Below are 20,873 nucleotides of genomic sequence, written 5' to 3' on the forward strand. Positions count from 1 at the left end.
TGTGGAAAGGGTTACAAAGTCATTTTTGAAGCTTTGGGACTCCAGCAAAGCACAGTGGGAGCCACTGAATGCCAAATGGTGAAAACAGGGCAGCAGTGAACCTTCCCAGGTTGATCAAAATTAAAGGCATTTTGCTATAGTTTCTGCTGCATTATGAAATAATGTTGTTACATTTTGTGTCATTTTAGGACACTCAGAAAGGTAGAGCTGTGATAATTAAGACTATCTTCTAATGATTCCACCAAATGGATCCATGGATCAGTTTAGTGTGCTGGACCTAAATTAGAGTCTTTTGATGCTTGTCATTAATTATTGTTTTTAACATTTAGAAACTGTTCTAATTAGATTTACAAACATATATTTATCTAGTCGTGACCCAACCTATCGTTTGTACGAACAATATGACTTACAAAAGCAGGAAAAATGTTTAGAAAATATCTTGACAATTTAGTGTGATACGTGGACGAATTTGAGTCATTTTGTGATGGTGACATAACATCCTTTTTCCATCCACACCCAAGATGGCATTGAAAAGGAACAAGCAATGAAAAGTGCAAATCGGATCCAAGTTTTATAAAGGTGATTTTGTTTAACGAGCGGCTGGCAGTATAGCTACGCTTTAGGAACCATAAAAACCTTCACTTCTCTTTTAGCGTGCATCCTCAATCTCAGCAGTCAGTAATTTAGCTGAGTTGAGGCTGACTTCACTCAAATTTTATTTGAGTTTATCTTTTTACAGTGATTTGATAAAGGATATCTTTATATCAAAGATCAGATTGTACATAATCTGATTTTCCAAAATGTTTGTGATGATAAATGCTGTAAGTGGGCCATAAAAAAAAACCTTCAGAGACAGAGACTTATTACAAATAAATTATAATAAAGTATTCAGTGATTTGGGAAGGTATTTATATTTATGCTAGTGAATCCATCAAGCTAATTGAGGACATTTTTTTTCGAGCTTTACATCAAGTTGTAATGTTATTCTCTCATCAAAAACATACATGGAGTATTGCTTTGATTCTTTCATGCATATTTGAGAAATCCTTTAATGTCCCGTTGCAACCATTCGGCAATACCAATATTGAGCTGCGGAGTTACTGGATGATTCCATCCCATCATCGCTTTATGGCACTGCTCAGTTATGTGTGATTAAGTTAATCTGTCTAGAATTGTTGTAGCTTAAAGTTTTTACTGCTATTTTGCAACACCGTGACATACGTTTTTTTTTTTAATGCAGTAATTTTATTTTAACTCCATAGTTTTCAACTTCACCTTTCTTATGGCCGCTCTCCTCACCAACTCCCTCCACGATGACAGCCTCGTAGCACAGGTAAAATCCATGCATGTGCAATTTTTATTTTTTTTATAAGAAATTTAACACTACATAATAGGAATCTTATAAGATTTGCAACTTATTTCCCAAAAACACCCTATGAGGAGTAGTTACTGATTAAAACTACCACAACAGGAATGATTTCACACTCATCCTATGGTTTCAGGCTCTCAGGTGTTATCCACACAGTTCTTACAGTTTTCAGGCTTTTTATAGATATAACCTTCAGGTTTCTTTCTACACTTGCTAAAATATTCATCGTGATTTTCATCCTTTGGATTGCCGTTTGCACTGTTGCTTTCTATATATATTATCTTTAGATTACTTTATTTAAAAGTTATTGTGAAGGAACACATTTATGCACTGATTTATTTATACATATGAGGTTGAAAAATGTTTGCTTTTCCATTAAAGCAGAAACAAAAAGTGTTTGCTTTTCCATGAAAGCAGAAACAGCTGCGGTCTATACCTTTAGGATGACAACAACCACAGAAACTCCAACCACATCCAGAGCTCCTTTAACAACAACCACAACAGCTGCTACAACAACTACAGCAGCTCTAACCACAACAGCAGGTCCAATGACAACAACAGGAGCTCCAGGTATCTTAGCTACTTAATGTAGTCAAAGCTTAACGTAGCTTTATTAAAATAGCAGAAAATAAACTAACTTAACTGATGAAAATCTTACATGGTGTGTTTGTGGTCCTTGTCTTATTTATCAAGGTGTGTGTGCTTCAAGCCCATGTCTCAGTGGAAGCACCTGTGAAGAACGTGCTTGTGTCTGGCTGATGAGGTTTATGGTCCTCAAGGCTGTCGAAAGGGTGAGTGACTGAATCTGAACTAACAAGGAAATATGTTGTTTCTCTTGAATAAATGTTGAGAATTATGCATTATGGTAATATAGTAATTTTTCTCAGTTTCTTCTTAAGGACTTTTGGTATTTATGTTCTGCATTCAGTAAACAGACTGAATTAAAGCAGTAAGTTCAGTTTTTATTTTGTGTTTTTGGAGTAGCTTTGCCAATGCGGATCATGCAAAGTGGGTAGGGCACCAAAATATTAAGCTTATGAGAAATCATAAAATTGTGTGCATGTTGATAGATGTTTTGCATCAAGAGAAAAGAAAGAGCCAGATGATGGTTGGACGTAGTTCATACTCTGTGTCTCTGTGGTCCTCTTATTCTTTGCACTCTTTGGCAGCAATCACAGCAGCCTTGACCACCATTTGGTAGCTCAGAGCTGAAAATAAATATTTTACTGTTGTAGACAAAAAAAAATCTCCATCAGTTATTCACACTAACCTGCTTTGAACACATGAAAAACATGAAAGCTATACAAATGCAACAAGGACATGAGAAATGACCGAAAGTTCAGCCCATAACACCTGTCCTGCTTTGAAAATGATTTACATTGAACCACAGTTTGAGTCTGGTAATATAAAATAATATGTAACTTAATGTCATGCAGGCTTTGTGAATATTTGTTTTTACAGTTCTTCTCAGTTGCTATGGTACATTTCCAAAATTACCATGAACATTTGCAAAACAGCCAGTGCCTTTCTCATCAGAAACTCATTAGAAACTGCAAAACCTAGTTGATGATCTGCAAAAATGAGTTGCTTGATCAAAATGGATTGTTTATTCCTCAAAAGCCAGTATTGCTTTACAAAATGTTATGTATAACTGTTGAAGCAAGGTCCTAAAAAGGCTGAGACTCACTGACACCTTCTCATGTCTTTTTTTTAGCCTGGTTGTTGACCATTATTATCATTTCGTCTATCTTTGGATGCCTGCTGGTCGCAGTATTGATCACGTTGCTAGTGATAGTGAAAAAGTAAGTTTTAATCCTGTTCATCTATTACCTTGGTGCTTTTTAACAATCACCTTTGTCTTGTTTTTTGTTTTTTTCTAAAGCTGCATTCTAACCTTTGTATTAAACTATAAGCTGTGTTAACTGTGAGTGGTCATTTTAAAGTTGGTCGGGTTTTTAAAGACACTAGAGCAAGGCAGACACTGTTGCACTACTCTTTGTTACTCTTTCTTTTCAGATTCAAGATGAAAAGATTCAAACCAAAGAAAAAGACATCGGGAAACCGTACCAAATCCCTCCGACTGTCAGGTCTCCACCATCCTATAATCCTATAGCAGCAACGGTTTTTCCACCTGGATCTTAGAACCAACAAACAACCTGGCAAACTCTGGGATCCCACGAATCCCACGGGCCAAACTCGCCAGCAGGACCAACCTGGAGACAACTCCAAGCAACAGCAGACAAAGCTTGATTCCATCAGGGAGGAACTCGGTGGGTACACATCTACGTATGACACTGTGAAGAAAAAACATTTGCTTTATTCGCTCACAAATTATTTCTTTTTCTTTGCTGCAGCGATTCGGTGACAACCAAGATGACACGTTTTCTTCCAAGAATCGACCCAGGAACAACCCCTGCAAGCAGGTCTGATCCAGCAGAAACCTTCATGCCCAGAACCTTTACGCTCAGCTCAGAAGCGAGACCAACCCAGAACTAAACAGGAACATCTCATCTGGGATGTGTAGATATTGTTGTATCGCATTCCTTTACTGCTTTTGCTTCTATTACTTAACTTCTATTCTCGCCTGTTATAAACTGTCATAAACCAGTGTGGCTTTCATTGTCAAAAATCAGGAAGGTTGTTTTATACTTCCTACATTATAAGTCACCAAGCCTCATGGTTCTGTATGCTAACTGAACAAAGACACTTAATTTAATTGATGTTTATTCCCACTGAGCAAAATCTCAGATGAGGAAATATTGTCCAATATTTTTTCATTTCTTCATTTATGGATTCACTAAAGATGTTCACAATGTGTTGCACAACAAGAACCAAGTTATTCTGCATTCAGTACTCTTAGTTTGAACAAAAAAAAAAAAAAAAAACAGGTATCATTGGCAGTTCACTAAAAATGCTATGATCATAGTAGCATACAGATGCAATCAGAAGCAAAGACACCAAGTGCTGCCGAATATATTAAACCCCCCTACCCTCCAAAAAACAAACAAATCTCTTTTTTTTAATAATAATAAAAAGATAAATTATTAGATGGTGTTTATCAGCTTCTATATCATCTTAAAAGATGGCAAAAGTGAGTGAAATGTTGAAATCCTACAATTAAGACGGCTAATGAGAATTTTTTCCCTTAAATGGACAGACGCATACAAATACATGAAAATTACATACCAGTTCCTATCAATCAATCAATCAATCAAATTTTATTTGTATAGCACATTTCAGCAGCAAGGCATTTCAAAGTGCTTTACAGCATGTGACATTGCATAAACAGTAAGAAAGAGAAAGAGATTTTGGAAAAAAAAAAGATCCAGATTTTTAGTCAAAACGCCATTTGACAAGGACTATAAACCACCAAAAAAAGAGATTAGAGATTAATAAATAGATAAAAAGTAAAGATAAAAACATTAAAAACATCGAAGACATCAAAACCCACACTCTAACCCTAATTTAGCCATAAGCAACTCTAAACGTAGGTTTTAAGTTGAGATTTAAAGGCACCCAGTGTTTCAGCTGTTTTACAGTTTTCTGGAAGTTTGTTCCAATTCATTAATATTAGGAAGTTATTTAATTGTTTAAAAACTGCTTTTTCAATACCTTTGCTGATGAATGGGAGGCTGGAGATCGGCCTGTAATTCTGCAGCAGTGATTTGTCTAGATAGTTCTTTTTTATCAGAGGTTTGATAACAGCTGTTTTCAAAGCCTGGGGGAAAACATCTGAAGACAGCGATGAGTTTACTATTTGGATCAAATCATTAGCAACAACAGGCAGGACTTTCTTAAAGAAATGTGTGGGTAGGACATCCAGACAGCAGGAACTGGAGCTTAATTGACTTATAATTTCTTCTAGGGTTTTATAATGAAGTAGTTGAAATTGGGTCATTTTTCCTGCATTTGTTTTGTTTGGGCACAGCATTGATACTGGCTTCGGAGTGGACGTGCAGATTGATCCTCTGATCTTTTGAATTTTCTCTGAAAAGAAACTGGAAAACTTATTGCATGTGGCATTAGATTGAAGTTCAGGTGGTGACGTCATAGGGGGGTTTGTGAGCCTGTCAACAATAGCAAATAAAGCTCGAACATTGTTAAGATTTTTGTTTATGACATCTGCAAAGAAAGCCTCTCTTGCATGTTTTAGTGTTGTGTGATAGTTACGTTATCTTTCTTTGTAGATGTCACAATAAACACGCAGTTGAGTTTTACGCCATTTCCGTTAAGCCCTACGGCAGTGTTGTCTTGCAGATTGAACTGTTTGTGCATTTCTCCATGGAGATTTCTTCCTACCTGTCACAACTTTCACTTTAATGGGGGCAATGTAATCAATATCTGAAAGTTTGCACTGAAAATCATCTACCAACTTATCTACGCCATTATAGATTAAGGGTGAGGAAGAAGAGTAGATTTGATTAAATGTTTCTGCTGTGTTTTCTGTGAAAGTACGTTTTGTGATAGTAGCTGTTTGTCCAAGTGGGTTAACGGATAAAGAACTGTCAAAGATAACAGCAAAGTGATCCGACAGGGTGACATCAGTTACAGAGACATTGGAAATATTCACACCCTTACTGATAACCAGGTCCAGTGTGTGACCTTGAGTGTGTGTTGCTTGTTTGACACGTTGTGTTAGACCAAAACTCTCTAATATATTAAACAGCTTTTTTGCCCTTCGGTCTAGGGGGTTGTCGACATGAATGTTGAAATCACAGACAATTATCAAACAATCGTAATCAATGCATATGAGAGACAGAAGCTCATTCAAGTCCGTAAAGAAATTTTCCTCATATGTTGGGGTTTTGTATAAAGTTGGTGTCAAAGTTCTTTTGTGGCCTTTTACCTCAATTCCAAGATACTCAAAAGACATAAAATTACCCAAAGAGATTTTACTACAGTTTATGGTATTCTTAAATATTGAAGCCACGCCTCCTCCTTTTTTGTGTTTTCTATTCTCACTTAAAAAATTGTACATAGGAGGCGCTGATTCAATTAGTACGATTGCTTCATTATTGTCATTCAGCCATGTTTCTGTCAGAAATCAAAAATCAATATTATGCTCGGTGATGAAATCATTAATTAATAGAGCTTTAGCACAGAGAGATCTGGTGTTTAAAAGAGCTAATTTATGCGACTTGGAGGCTGAAAGTTCTTCAGTCTGAGGTTCCTTTAGGCAGGGGATCAGTCTGAGGTTTGAATTGAGACTGCTGCTTTTTGTATTTCTGTTTTTTGTAACTTTTCTTGTAGTGATCCAGACCGGTAATGTCCTGCTATGCGGTGCCGGGGGGCCAGACTCATTCTGGTGGAAGACGGGGGTAAAGATAATATCTGGACCCCGGTGTGGATCCTAGGTGAAAATGACAATTATTTAATTATTTTTTCCAAATAGGGCCTTTATTTTTGTATTTAATGTTTGTATCCCAGTTGCCTTTTTGGGGTAAAAAAAAAATTGTGTATGTGTCATGTAAATATTTTTAAACATTCTAAATAATGAAGTAGTTAAATGTTATTTTCTGCATTGCAAAGTAAAAAAAAGTGCCACACAATAAATGAATTTGAGTAAAGAATCAATTGTAGATCAGTTGAGTTCATATTTTTATAGAGCAGAAATTTACAACAAATATTTACAACAAAATTGGTAAAAAGTTTTTTATTAAAGGAAACCTATGTGATCGAGTCAAATAATTGTCAGAAGATATTTACTCGTGTCTTTGACTTTATATCGATCCTTCATGTAGTGACAACGGAGAGGAACAAACTCCAGTTTAAAAGAAAAAAAAAAGTCTTGCAAAACCTGAACATAGCTCAATGTTAGCAACAATCTGCCATGACTGACTGGGGGTTTGAGAAGACAGAACATACATGTGTAAAAACTGAAAACACACAGACAGACACTGGTCCGGGAGTATTTTCTATGTTGATGCAGTGCAAAGAGTTTATGACAATAGAAACTGTTTTAGTATCTTCATTCAGCAGATAAAGACAGCTAAACAGATATGCTCTTATCCAGTTCTCGACTCCACAGGATGAAAGATAGTACACTATTAGTCACAGAAAAAGCTCAGTCGCAGATGTGACTAGAGAGAGCAGGGAAGGTTTCGAGTGGAGTGGAGAGCTCATTAGGTGTGCAGTAAATCTTTGTGTTGTAGTAATAAACTGGTGCTCAAATGCTAGTTTCCTCCAACTGTTGAGAAGAAATATAATACAAAAGCATATGTCCTCTCTATTCTTTTCCTTTTATGTAATAATTTGCAATCCTCTTTCCGTGCCAGAGCTACCAGTAAAAAATTAATCGCTACTGCTATCATACTCTGGCCCACTCCATTCAGTTTGTCTTCTTTATCTTTATCACAGCTTCCCACTGAATCTGAACCATCACAATGCCTTTTCTTTTTCTTGGACTGAAAATACTCACTGACATTGCCTGAATATCTATAGTTACAGCATAAAGTTAAATAATCCATATTTGAGGCTAAAATAAAGCTTAAATATTATCTTAGTATTGAACATCTGTAAACACTCCAAATAAAATAAATTCTGATGTTATTTTCTTGCAGTAACCAAACTGCCATTGAGAGTACATTACTCTGTAACATATACACACTATTTCATGTAAGAATTAATTTAAAGTTGAAAAAACTTAATTGAAAATGTTTCTTCTGCCTGAATGTGTTAAGAATATTTATTTCTGGTATTTTTTATTTTTATTTTATTCTTTAAAATACACAACTTTATATTTTGTCTAAATTTAGTTTGAATTTGTGATCATTTACTCAGAGCTTAAGGTCTGAGTAAATGATCACTGCAAAGTTTCGTTTCACGTGAAGTAAAACTGGTTTCCTCGGGTAGCTGCTCCTGATTTTACTATAGGTATCATGCTGAATGTTATCTCGCCATCTTTCAAACGACAATAAAACATGGCAGCTAATGAGCCATGCAGTTCCTGAACAGCTGTGTTAAACATTACTCAGGAGGTAAAACGCTACAATAAGAAAATTATAGTGAATTTAATAAAATGGGTGCATTTGGGGTAAATGACATGTACATTTACATATCATTAGCATTAAATGTTGTAGGGCCACAACATTTAATGCTAACATTCCAGTCTGCTTTCATTTTTGTGTAGAAGCTGTGCTCACTATTGCTTCCTCTTTATTGTCACAATAGAGCAAATAGAGCAAAGTCGGGGAGGAGACATTGGACAAGAGGCAGGGATGATGATGGGTTGTGTTGAGTTGAGGGTGGGCTGCTGGTGAATGCCCTATAGCGCTCCAACCAGGGGAAACTCTGTTGTGAAAGTGAAACATTTATTTGACTTGTAAAAAAATTTTTCATTGGTGAAGGCTGAATAAAGAACTCTGAGACGCTGGAACTGCTCCAACTCAGAAACTACAATACTTCCGACTCTTCAAACATGGAGTAGATTATTCTACACTAATGACAGAATATCTAAAGCCCTGTTCTTCATTAACAAAACCTTTATTTAACTTTATTTTTATTTCCCAGAAAGGGCTTCCTCAGAAAATGACAAAATATGCTGGTTCCTTGGAAGCTGTTCACAGCCTTTTATGCTTGGAAAAAATATATTTCAATACATGAGATTATTTTATCTTGCTAAATGAATTAAAAATATATTTTTTCATGGATTTTCTCTACATTGCCTTATTTCTAAATTTTTAGTGGATCTATGAAATACAAAAAAAATCTTGTATTTTTGCAAAATGATTTTTCATTTTGCGTGAAAGCTGTGTTGGACGCAATTTACATGGACAAAAACAGGAGAGTAATGGCTTAAGTAATATTGCCTTGTGAAAATTTGCCTTCAGGATAATGCTTAAAAATAAACAGTTTTAAAAAGTGCTTAAATACCGCAGTTACTGCAGCACGTTTGAATGCTGCTATAGAGCTACCAATGGAATTTACAGACAAACTCAAGCATCACTACATTCACTTATTGATCTTGTGCAGCCAGAGGAGACACTTACTTAGTTCCCTAGTAATAAATGTTACTATGGCAAAAAAAATTGGATATTTACAACCAGTTACCTTTGTAAATGTAAACTATAAGGTAAGCAGGAACTACAAGGTTTCATGTTTGTTCCCCTGGGACATATCTTGCTGCAGCAGGCTAATCTACAAGTGGTCACTTGAGGAGCTAATTAAAACTGCCTAAGTACAAAAAGAGGCTGGTTTTCAAGTTGCAACTTCTTTTTTGACCTTTTAAGAAGTGAATTAATTCCCTCTTAGCTTTGCACAGTTAAAGAGGTATGTCATTTTGTGATTTTAATCTTGCTTATTTGTTTATTTGCAATCTGTAGAAATGTATGTTTTAGTGACATATGATACATTATTATACATTTTTCAGTTTGATAGTGGAATTTAAAGAACAAACCCTTCAGTAAAGAAAGAACCATGGTGTTGTGTATTTCCTGGAGCATCACAATCACTATTGATTGCTGGTTTTTACCAAAACATCCAAGAAGTCAGTCAGTAAGGTTATGGTATAAAATGCATCACAAGAACTGAGAAGTAAGAACTTTGCAGCTTGATAAAAATCACTGCCTCACATTGCATGAAGTTGAACTGACACATTGTGACTCGTTTATGATTTTACTTCAGAACTGGTTTTAGTTTTATTGGTAAAGTAAATTTGTTTGACTATTTCATAAAAAGGGGTTTTATTGCATATTGCCATAACTAAGAATGTTGCTATAGGATGTTTTCTATACTTTAAAGGGATGACTCAGAACATAGGCCTCTGGAATGTCATGATATGTTACTGAAAGGTTTCCTTGGATAATTTTAAGGTACACTGCCCTTTGAGAAAAGTTGCGTGAAGATATTTTTCAGAAAAATCAGAAACAAAGACAGTGTGTGGTTGCTGATACGGATATTCAATCACAGCAAACGGTACAGTCTGAATTGTCTTGGAAAGAGTTCACAATCTAACAGAAGAGGGAAAATAATATAACAAGGAAAAAATTGATGAATACTTCAATAGTTGTTATGAGCACTAAGTCTAAAAAACATCAACAAGACAGGATCTAGACGACATCCTCAAAGAACAAATGAGCATTATTCAAATACAGAGTGAAATTTCTGAATTAATATTGTATATGATTGATAGCCTGCCTCCCTGAATGTTCGTCCAAGGAACAGAAGATTGGTTGATTTGGCCTCACTGACTGTTTTTGTATCCTTGGTTTACAGAGTTTCACCTGTAACCTAAGATTGCTCAAAAGCTAATTCCATTCACTCTAATACATCTACACACCTCTGTTCAAATTCCAAATGCCAAATGTGAAAAGACAAGAATCAGCTGAGTGTGAAGCTACACAGGCAGTGGTAAAGATTATGGCAGAGCAAGAATGCTATCCAAGAACAAAATACTAAAACCTGAAGCTGAAGATAAACTAATAGCAACAGAACAAGAAACTGTTTTGAAACCTGTTTGTAACGGACATGCAGCATTGTTCAGAGTGTAGCTCTTCCTATGGTAAGTATGATGCGTGGTATACCATCAAGGAACTTTGTGATGATGATGCAACATCACATGGGTGTTTTAACTGACACTCAGGATGACTTTGAAATTGATTGTGTCAGCGCAAAGAACAATAAAGACAAGATAAGTTATTTCTGTTAATCAGCAGCAGTGTGATTACAGTTCAGGCCCCATAAAAGGATTCATTTCTCACTTTGTATACAACCTTTTCTTAGTAGTTAGTAATTTAGCTGGGCTCCTTCCAAATCCATGCCCATTTTACTTTAGTATATGAACTGATTTCATAAGAAGTCTTAAAATCAAAGGTCAGATTGTTCATTGTCCCGCCGTGTTTCACTGGAAACGGAATGTGATCATAGGTGGATCAAAAAATGCTATTGAGACTTATTAGAAATAAATCATAAACTATTTGGTGACGATTTTTGAATCTAAAGTGGATATAAGAAGTCCACACACCCCTGTTCACATACCAGCTTTTCATGATGCAGCAAACAAATAATTTCACAACTCTTTCCACCTTCAATATGACCTATAGCCTGTAAAACGCAACTAAAAATCTTAAATAAATATGCACACCCTTAAGCCAATACTTTGTGGCACCACCTTTGGTTTTAATTATGGGACTCAGTCCTTTTAGTCAGAAGCCTATGAGCGTGACAAATTTTGGTGTGGCAGAATTTCCCCACTCTTCTTTGTAAAACCACTTAAAATCTGACAGATTATGAGGGCACCGCCTGTGCACAGACCTCGTCAATGGGATGATGACGATGTTCAATGGGATTCAGGTCCGGACTTTGGCTGGGCTATTCCAAAACCTCAGTGTTTTCCGGTGAAACCATTCATTTGTTGATTTAGATGTGTGCTTTGGGCCGTCTCCACTTGATGACAGTCTCCACTGTGTTCCATAGTATGCTTAATTCCTTGGAAATGCTTTCACCTGACCGAGGAATAATGAGATTCCTCTGATGCTTTAGAAGCTCTTTGCGAACCATGGCTTGTGCTGGAAGATGTGGCTACAAAAACATCAGGAAAAACCTACTAGAACAGCATAACTTTATTTTGGATTGATCAGAAGCATCTTAATTGGTGACAAGCCTGTGCTGACTCCAATTTAACATGAGTTTGAATGCAATTGGTTAAATCTGAACACAGCCACATCTCCAGTTTTTAAAGTGTGTGCACACATTATCTCAGTTGTTTATTTTTACTTCACTTCCCTGAGCTATTTCTGTTTTTCAAATGCGTTGCTCGGGTTAGAGGTCACATTAAATGTGAAAAGAGTTGAGGGACTATTTGTCTTGCTGTTATCTTTTTACGTCATGAAAACCTGGTATTTGAACAGGTGTGTGCAGACTTTTTTCAGTGTATTCATACTTGAGTAAATGAACCAAGCTTCAGAAATGGAGAAGTACAAAAGCATTAAAGAACTGGCAAACAATGCAATCTTTGTTCCTCTGGGTTATTATTAACATCTTTCTCTATCTGAGATATAGATATGCGTGAGAAATCAAAGCAGACCTATCCTTAACTATCCGTGTTGGCATACTATCACTTTCAATTTGGTTGCGCAACATTTTCCGAACTCCTTGCAACTTATTAGACATTTAATAAAAAATAAATATTTCATTGGCAAGCTTTAGTCATTCCACAAAGTTATTTATTCTACACAAGGGTATTTGACACATTTATTTAGTACATTGATGGGTTTAAGAAATACTTCATTTCAGTTTTTAAAAAATAATTTAGAGAAATTTACTGCTTAGTAAAGGGCAAAGGTAAGGAAATGAAGGATAAGTGAGAAACCTAAAACCACAAAATATAGGCAAGAATAAATAAACAAATAGGTTTATAACTTATAAATAAGCATTATTAAAACCGAAACCAACTGTAATGAAACATCCTCCGAGATTTTTTTTTTCCCACTCTGACATTATAGAATTGCACGGTAGCTGCAGATTTTTTGGCTGCATTTCCATGTCGCGATTCTCCTGTTTCACAACCTCCCAAATGTGCTCTGCTGGATGAGTCTGGAGGTTATCACTTATCGCATACAGTGTAATCTTTCTCATGTTGAGGAGATATGAGCTTTGTGACATGAAGGGATTGATGTGGTCAGCAACAAGCCACGCACTGGATCTGTTGATAACACTGCTGTCTTTCAGCAAGACAGTCCTGGGTTTGAGTCCCAACCTTTCTGCGTGGAGTTTGCACATTCTTCACCTGTATGCTTCCTGACATAGCCCAATAACGTAACAGTTAAGTTAATTAATCTCAGTTGTCCTTTGGAGTGAATTTGTGTGCTTGTTTGTCCTTTTTGTCACTGTTTTGCCCTGCGATTGACTGGTTACCTGTCCAGGTTGTACCCCGCCTCTCACCCAATGGCCCCAACACTCTGACATGCCTTAGAGGAGCAACACTCATGTTGGCCGTCACATTAAAATGATCCTCAGATTGTACAAACGAACCTGAGGTGTTGAGTAGACCTGAGTTTGCAATACAATAGGCTAGAGATCATTTTCCGTTTTCATTTTACATTTTCAAAAGAATGAGTGAAGATCCCAGTTGATCTTAAGTTTCAAAAATATCCAGATCAGTTTGTCTGGTGCCGTGCCACATTCAAAGTTACTTCAGTCTGATTTCTTTCTCCTTTCCTTTTGATGCTCACTTTTACGCTCACCAAGTCATCCTCAGCATTCAATCAATGTTGTTGGGGTTAACAAGTAACAGATCAGGTTTATGTTGTCAGGTGGCTGGGGGTCTAATAAAACTACACAAACAATAAACTAGAGATCATTTTACATTTTCGAAAGGATAAATTTTAAGTGCTTGAAGTCAGAATCAAAAGATCCATGTTTTTTTGGAGGGGGGGTTACTGTTAACTGTCATTTTGATGCCATATTTTTAAAACTAGGACTCTTTAGGTAAGCTATAAGTTAGAGAGCCTTGGATTATCATCACCCCTCCTAGAAAAGTCAATAATACCCTGCTGGTATTTGCACTCTTATTTGCACAGTTCTGCTCCTTTCAAATAATATTTCTGCTGTTACTTGCATATCTCTGTTTTTTTATTGTCCCTTGTTGTAAAACGTCTGTTAATGTACAAGCCCTCGTGGACATCTTGTAATTTTTTTTAATAATCTTATTCAGTTGCTCATTCCTTTGGACCAAAGTATACTATGGTTTTGACTGAACTTCAGTAAATTATGTTGAAATTTTGCCTTTACACTACTGCAGGTTATTTTTAATTCAGTTTTTAAAATTCAGTTCAGTTCAATTCAAATTCAAAAAAACTTTGTTGTTGGAAATTAAATGTAGTGAAACATATTAAATAAACTTTAAAAGAGTTGTTGTTGCAGATCGTAATGGCTGTGGGCAGGAAGGATTTCTTTCCAGTACTACAGTCAATATGAAGAAGCCTCCGACTGAAGACAATGTTTATCTTTATCAGTCTCACTAAGGGAAGAATGCTCAGCATTGTCCATCATTTTCTTGACTTTATATAAAATTGTTCATCGTACCTTCATCTCCAGATGTAATAGATGTTTTTTACTGCTGCGGCTGAATTTTCCCGCTGTGGGACCATGAAGAATATTTCTATTTTATCCTGCCCTTACTAGTTCCTACAATTGTATTACCTATTTAAAAAACGTTAATTTGGAGACACATTTGACTTTCTAAAGCGTTATTTAGCTAGGTTTTTATTTTTATTATATTAATGAATATTAATAAATATTAATATTAACAATTTTTATTAAATGTTTTTATTTTTATGTTGTAACTTTGAGATAATTATTCAAATGAAATGTATTGTTATTGTTTTTAATAACTTCATGATTTTCAACTTCAAATTATTTTCATGGCCACTCTGCTCTCTGACACTCTTCATGATGACAGCCAAAATCCTAATTTAAATAGGATTTGCAGCAGTAATCAATTATGCATGCATTCTTTGTAGACTGCCAGCAAAACGCCCAATAATTGCACGTGCATTGCTTTATTTGTTGATGTTTCCCATTAGAAAGTTTGCGCTCTTTACTAAGTATTTCAGATCAAGCCTCTAGAGCTAAACAACACTCCCTGTGGAGTGGGGAGTGGTTACTGATTAAAATTTACTCACGAGGATGGCTTCACTTCATTTCTTATGTTACGCTTCCAGGCACTCAGGTGTCATTAACACTTGATTTGTACTTTATTCTGTTTATTTATGGGATTTTTTCCTTCATGTTTTTTTTACAATGGCTCAGACATTGACTGTGATTTTGATCTTTTGGATATCTGTAACCACTTTTGGTAAGCTGCAATGTTTTTATCCATTATCTGTGAATTACCTTGTTTAGAACATGTTGTGAATGAACACATTATTTGTGTACAAATTAGATTTGTTTTTATCTAAGTCAGGTTAAAAAAAAGAATGTTTTTATTAAAGCAGAAACAGCTGCAGCCTGTAAAGGTGTAAGGTAGGAAGGTGAAAGGAGATTTTAACAGGTGGGTTATATCTATTGTAAAATATTTATTTACTTTCTTAGATTTCATAACTGTCATCAAAAAGACAACCATGAAAAAAACGAGTGCCTCAGGCTGCCAGAAATTAAAAATCAATACGATTGTTCACAAAATGAACAGCACAATGCAAAAAATATTCACTGCTTGTCACTTTTCTTTATTCCAGCTTTATTTAAATTAATTGATTTCCTTAACATTCTAGAGATCAATATCCTATTATGCCCTGCAACAGACTGGCAATCTGTCCAGGGTGAACCCCGCCTCTCGCCCGTAACGTTAGCTGGAGATGGGCATCAGCAACCCTCCCGACCCCACTAGGGACAAAGGTGTAAAGAAAATGGATGGATGGAATATCCTATTATGACAACTTGGAAAAAAATTTATGGCTGTTTTTGCAAATTTATTAAAAAAAATAGAAAACCAAGAAATCACATTTACATAAAAATAAAATAATTCACAACCTTTGGTTAATACTAGGGATGCACCGACTTATTGGCCAGCTGATTTTCTTAATTTTCGGAGATCAGTGATCAGCCGATGCTTACATGTGAAGCTGAAACTATCCACCGATCTTATTTACCTCAACGAAGGTCTAAAAATAAACCACTGTCCTCTTCCGGACACCAGGTCATGTCCACATGTTTGCGGTTAATAACAATCGCCCCACTGTTGCCAAGTCATTGGCTTTCTTACTATATTTAGCAACATTTCAGACAAACAAAATTAGTATTGGTCAAACACTTAATTGACTGGTTAAGTTTTTTAAAGATTGGTAATCGGAGATTGGCTAAAAATCTGTAATTGGTGCACCCCTCGTTCATACTTTGTGGATCCACCTATGGCAGAAATTCATGCCTCAATTCTTTTTTATTTTAATGCCTCAAGCTTAACACACCTGTCTTTAGGTAGTGCTCATTGGGACCTTAATGGCAAATGGCAAGTCCCCCCTGTTGTTGAAAAGGGTGCGGGTTGGAGTCCTCCCCACCCCCAGCTGTTTTATTTTCTTTTTTTTTCTGCTGATTCGAAGGGCTGAACTTCGACTCGGCAGGAAAATTAATGTTTTTCATTGTTTATTCAATGTTGCATGAGTCTGTTTTTGTGTTGTCGTTTTAAAATGCCTTGCTACTGAAATGTGCTATACAAATAAAATTTGATTTGATTTCAAATCACATTTTCAGCATCCTTCCCCAAATTTGTGTCTCAAGAAAGGCACACACAAATCAAGCGATTTGCACTGTAGAAACTACTAAAGGATTACCAGTGGAAACAAATCAATTCTAAGCTTTATCAACAAAGTGTTAAGCAAATGCTATGAACACTGTGGTTCTCTATTTTTAATAAATTTGCAAAGCATGCAAAAAATACCATCCATCCATCTTCTAACACCCTTGTTCCTAGTGGGGTTGGGATTGGTGCCGGTGCCATCTCCAGCGAACATTTTAGGCGAGAGGCGGGGTACACCCTGGACAGGTCGCCAGTCTGTCACAGGGCAACGCAGGACAGGACAAACAACCATGCACGCACACACTCACACCTAGGGAGAATTTAGAGAGACCAATTAACCTAACAGTCATGTTTTTGGACTGTGGGAGGAAGCCGGAGTACCCGGAGAGAACCCACGCATGCACAGGGAGAACATGCACAAAACCATGCAGAAAGATCCTGGACCGGGAATCGAACCCAGGTTGCTGCAAGGCAACGGTTCTACCAACTGCGCCACTGTGCACCCCAATTTTGCAAAACACACAAAAAAAATCCATAATATCAAAATAAGGTATGATAGTGGTGTGAACAACTGTTTGCCGCATTCTTGATTTTCTATTTTTTTGGATCCTACATGCTACATCAGAACATCAAACCAATTTTAATATTTGTTGAATACAACACAAGCAAACAGAAAATCTAAATGAAGGTATTTCTTATTAAAAGAAGAAAAAATCAAACCTACATGGTCTTATGTATAAAGTGATTCATACTCTCTGATAAAAAAAAAAAACTTAACTGTGGGTTTATCACAGCCTAGTTAACTTTCTCTTTATCACATTCCAGTTCTTCCTGGTTCTGCCTCTTTCATGTCCCATTATGCTACTGGAGGACCTATTTCACTACTCTACAATTTGTATTATTTAAGTGATTCTTGAGAATAGGGACAAAATGGGTTTTAATTTCCCCATTTTTTTTTAATTATTTCTCAACTTTATGTATGCAAATATGACAAATAATGTTTTGGAAATGTAAAGATGCTAAGGTACAGGCTCCCAGTTGCAACATTTTTTTAAAAAATTATATTTTTAATCGACCTGACCCAGAACTTTGTCATCACCATCTGACAAAAATAAATATAAAATGATTTTTAAAATACCCTATTAGTGATATTTCTACTCATTTTACAGACAAATGCTTCTCAAGAAACAAAAGAAATATTATTTAAAATAAACAACAAAAAGTCCATCTGACGGAGTTGACACAGAACTGAAGGTGGTGACAAACTAGTGAGTAAAATGAAAAACTTGATACATGTGAAGTAATGCAATTTATGTAAAATACATTAAAATGAATTAATTGCACATTTAAGTGAGATTTGACAACAATTTCACTGAAAGAGTCACAAAAACTGATGGAGTTGACATCTGACGGAGTTGATGAAATGCCAAACTACCTCAATTTATATGATGTTATTCTGAAGGAGGCCATATTGTAGCTCATCAGGTCCATGAAATCCTTACATTATACCAAAATTAAGCTTTTATTTCACAAAATTTCATCAAAGTTTTGAAAATTGTCAGTTATGGAGTTGACACATCATGGTTGTAACAAGCAACTTAGGAATAAAACAAGAAAAAACTAAAGAATAACATATGCTAACCAGAGCTAACTAGCCCTCTGAGCAAAGGAAGAGAAAAGACGACGTCATGGGGTCCTCAGAAGTTCTGATGCCCCCCAATAATGCCTGATTTTTTTTACATTCTTTTCATGTCTGACGGTGTTGACAAAAACTAGGGACAAATTTCAACGGAGTTGGAAAATATCTAAAAATTATTTTTAATTCAATTTATTGATACTTTTATAATTATTTATATGACTACTTATACTTAAACCCCCATACCAGCCTAAACTCCTACCTGTTCCAGTGGAAAAAGGTGAGCAACACCGTGTTCGGTGACAAGGTAGTTAGCATCATTCCTTTCTTTTCGCTCTGATTACAACTACCCAACAAAAACAATGTATTTATTACTGATGTTAAGGAAGAAATATATTCTAAATTGGTTAACTTTGGAAAAAGTTTGGCTCTCTCTCTTCCTCTGGATCCCAGGTCCTCTCGGCGAGCCACGTGTAGCCACAAGGAAAACAACAATGCGTGTTGACGTCACAGAATTACAGAATTTAATCCAATAGAAAACAACGTATGAATTAACAACAAAACTGCAGAACAACAAAGATATGCATTCATTACCTGAGACAAAAAGATAGAGAAAGAAAAGGCAAAGACGCGTCTTTGGAGAGAGCTGGTGCAAAAAAGGCAAAATAGTGGCAGCTATCTGAATTATTACTCCTGTGCACGAACTTTTATAATGTAGGTGTGTCTTTCCTTTTTAATATATTCAATTAAGGCGTACCTCCGCTTGACCAACTGGAAGCTACCTTGGACACTCAGAAAACTTAGAACTTCCCCTAATTTGCTGCTGTGAACAAAGGCCATTTGCTCTTTTGTTTAACAAACGAAGAGGAGAGCCTCATCCTGAACTCCTGCGGTTTTAAAACCATCTAGATAAAGGATATACAGAGAAAAGGATTTCACAGATATGTGTGAAATCCGGAGTCTCTCCCGCTATCTCTCCCTACATAAATTCTCAGGAACAAACTTAAATTTTGTAATTAATTTAAGGAAAGTTTATGTTAACAAACTCAGTTTTGCTCTTCTGCACTCAGCATCCCAAAAGATTGAGTCCTGCCTTAAACCAAAAATAACACATAAAATCAACAGAACAAAATGAGGTACAATTCCTTTTTCTAACCTATGAAACATAATATTCAATCCTAAGTATACAAGTTAACACAATCATTTTCCAAAACCCCATTTAGCATAAATCCTGAGTAATTTTCTAATACTAAACAAAACATTTTCATTTAATTCTAACAGTCAGAAATAATACAATTTTCAAATCCATTCATCATCGTCTAAATTAATTCTAAAACTAAATAATACAATTTCCATCAGAGAATGCTATCTATAACTAAGAAAAATATCTTGTAAATTAAATGTTAGTGGTTCAAAATCTTCACACAACCCAGATGTTCACAGAACGATTCTGATCTCCCGTGAACTCGGTACAGTTCCTGTTTCCCAAGGTAATTTAAATGATACTGGCCTCTACTTTCCTGCATATGTTAATCTATGACCTCCTGTCCTATGTGTTACGACCACAGGGGTCCAAGGAGAAGCTCTACAGATCACCCCATTTTCCTTGGTACTTTTGAATACTTACCCAGCCATAGTTTAATTTTAAATCACTAACAGAAACCTGTTCAAAGTTTAAAAAATTGTTCAAAAAGATTAAACTGTATTAAACACTAAAAATAATCATTTTTCTCAACACTGACCAAAAAAATCAAAGCATCTTAATAAAATGATAATAGAAACTGGACTGGAGGCTGGACAGTTCGAACAGCGAGTATCCTACCTTAACTTGCTTTTAAGTTACAGATACCTGCTGCCACTTTCCCTCATGACCTGTCTCCTTTTCTCCTAAGTGAAATTAACAAAATGACATTACATATTATTGGTGGGGAGAGACCTTACAGTAAGGTAAAACTAAAAATAATAAACATATATGCATGCACAGATATTGTGATACTTTCAATATTGGACCAAAGAAAGTAAGGGAATTGCAAGCCTTTAATTTTATGTAACATTTCTGATGAGTAATATTGACACAAAAAATATTTAGCTTAACATTGCAGAGGTGGCCCAATTTAATTTTTGTTTATTGGGGCTAACATTCCAGGCAGCACAACATATATTTCCTGTTTGTGAAATATTCAGAATATGGGACTAAGAAGAACCTATTGCATTTAATGATTATAAAGAAACATTAATATAAATGTTAAATTTTAACATGGTTCAAAGTACAGCAAGAGTTCACTGCAATTAATAATTATAGTTTAATTTTCAAACATTTCTTGCTTGAACCAAAATATGTCATTGTAAGCAACTAAAGGCAAAACATAGTTAGCATCTTGCATTACTAATTAATAGCAAGCTTATGCTGCAGCAGCCACGTTGAGGTAAATCGAGCTGAAAGCACCCTTTAATAATTTGAGAGTTGTTATAGGCACAATTTCAAATGAAGAGCTTTATATGATTGCAAAAGTTAAATTATGTTCAACAATCTACAGGAGCTCAAAGCACGACTACAGTAGCACCAACTATAACCACAGCAGCTCCAACCACAACCACAGCAGCTCAAACAACAACCACAGCTGCTCCAACAACAA

The 20,873-nt window shown here is 35.7% G+C and overlaps 1 protein-coding gene across 1 annotated transcript in view; it reads left to right on the forward strand.

The window, feature by feature from the left end:
* The first annotated feature begins 1,282 nt into the window (after positions 1-1,282).
* Positions 1,283-20,873, forward strand: part of LOC148153741 (uncharacterized) — a 40,120-nt gene continuing 20,529 nt past the window's right edge. The window contains exons 1-3 of the mRNA XM_088001075.1: positions 1,283-1,333; positions 1,812-1,939; positions 3,512-3,639. Of these exons, the coding sequence (XP_087857201.1) occupies positions 1,283-1,333; positions 1,812-1,939; positions 3,512-3,639 (307 nt within the window). The remainder of the gene's footprint in view (positions 1,334-1,811; positions 1,940-3,511; positions 3,640-20,873) is intronic.

The sequence above is a fragment of the Poecilia mexicana genome, unplaced genomic scaffold (assembly GCF_051168715.1).
Source record: "Poecilia mexicana isolate PSO_F unplaced genomic scaffold, ASM5116871v1 scaffold_19, whole genome shotgun sequence".
Classification (NCBI taxonomy): domain Eukaryota; kingdom Metazoa; phylum Chordata; class Actinopteri; order Cyprinodontiformes; family Poeciliidae; genus Poecilia; species Poecilia mexicana.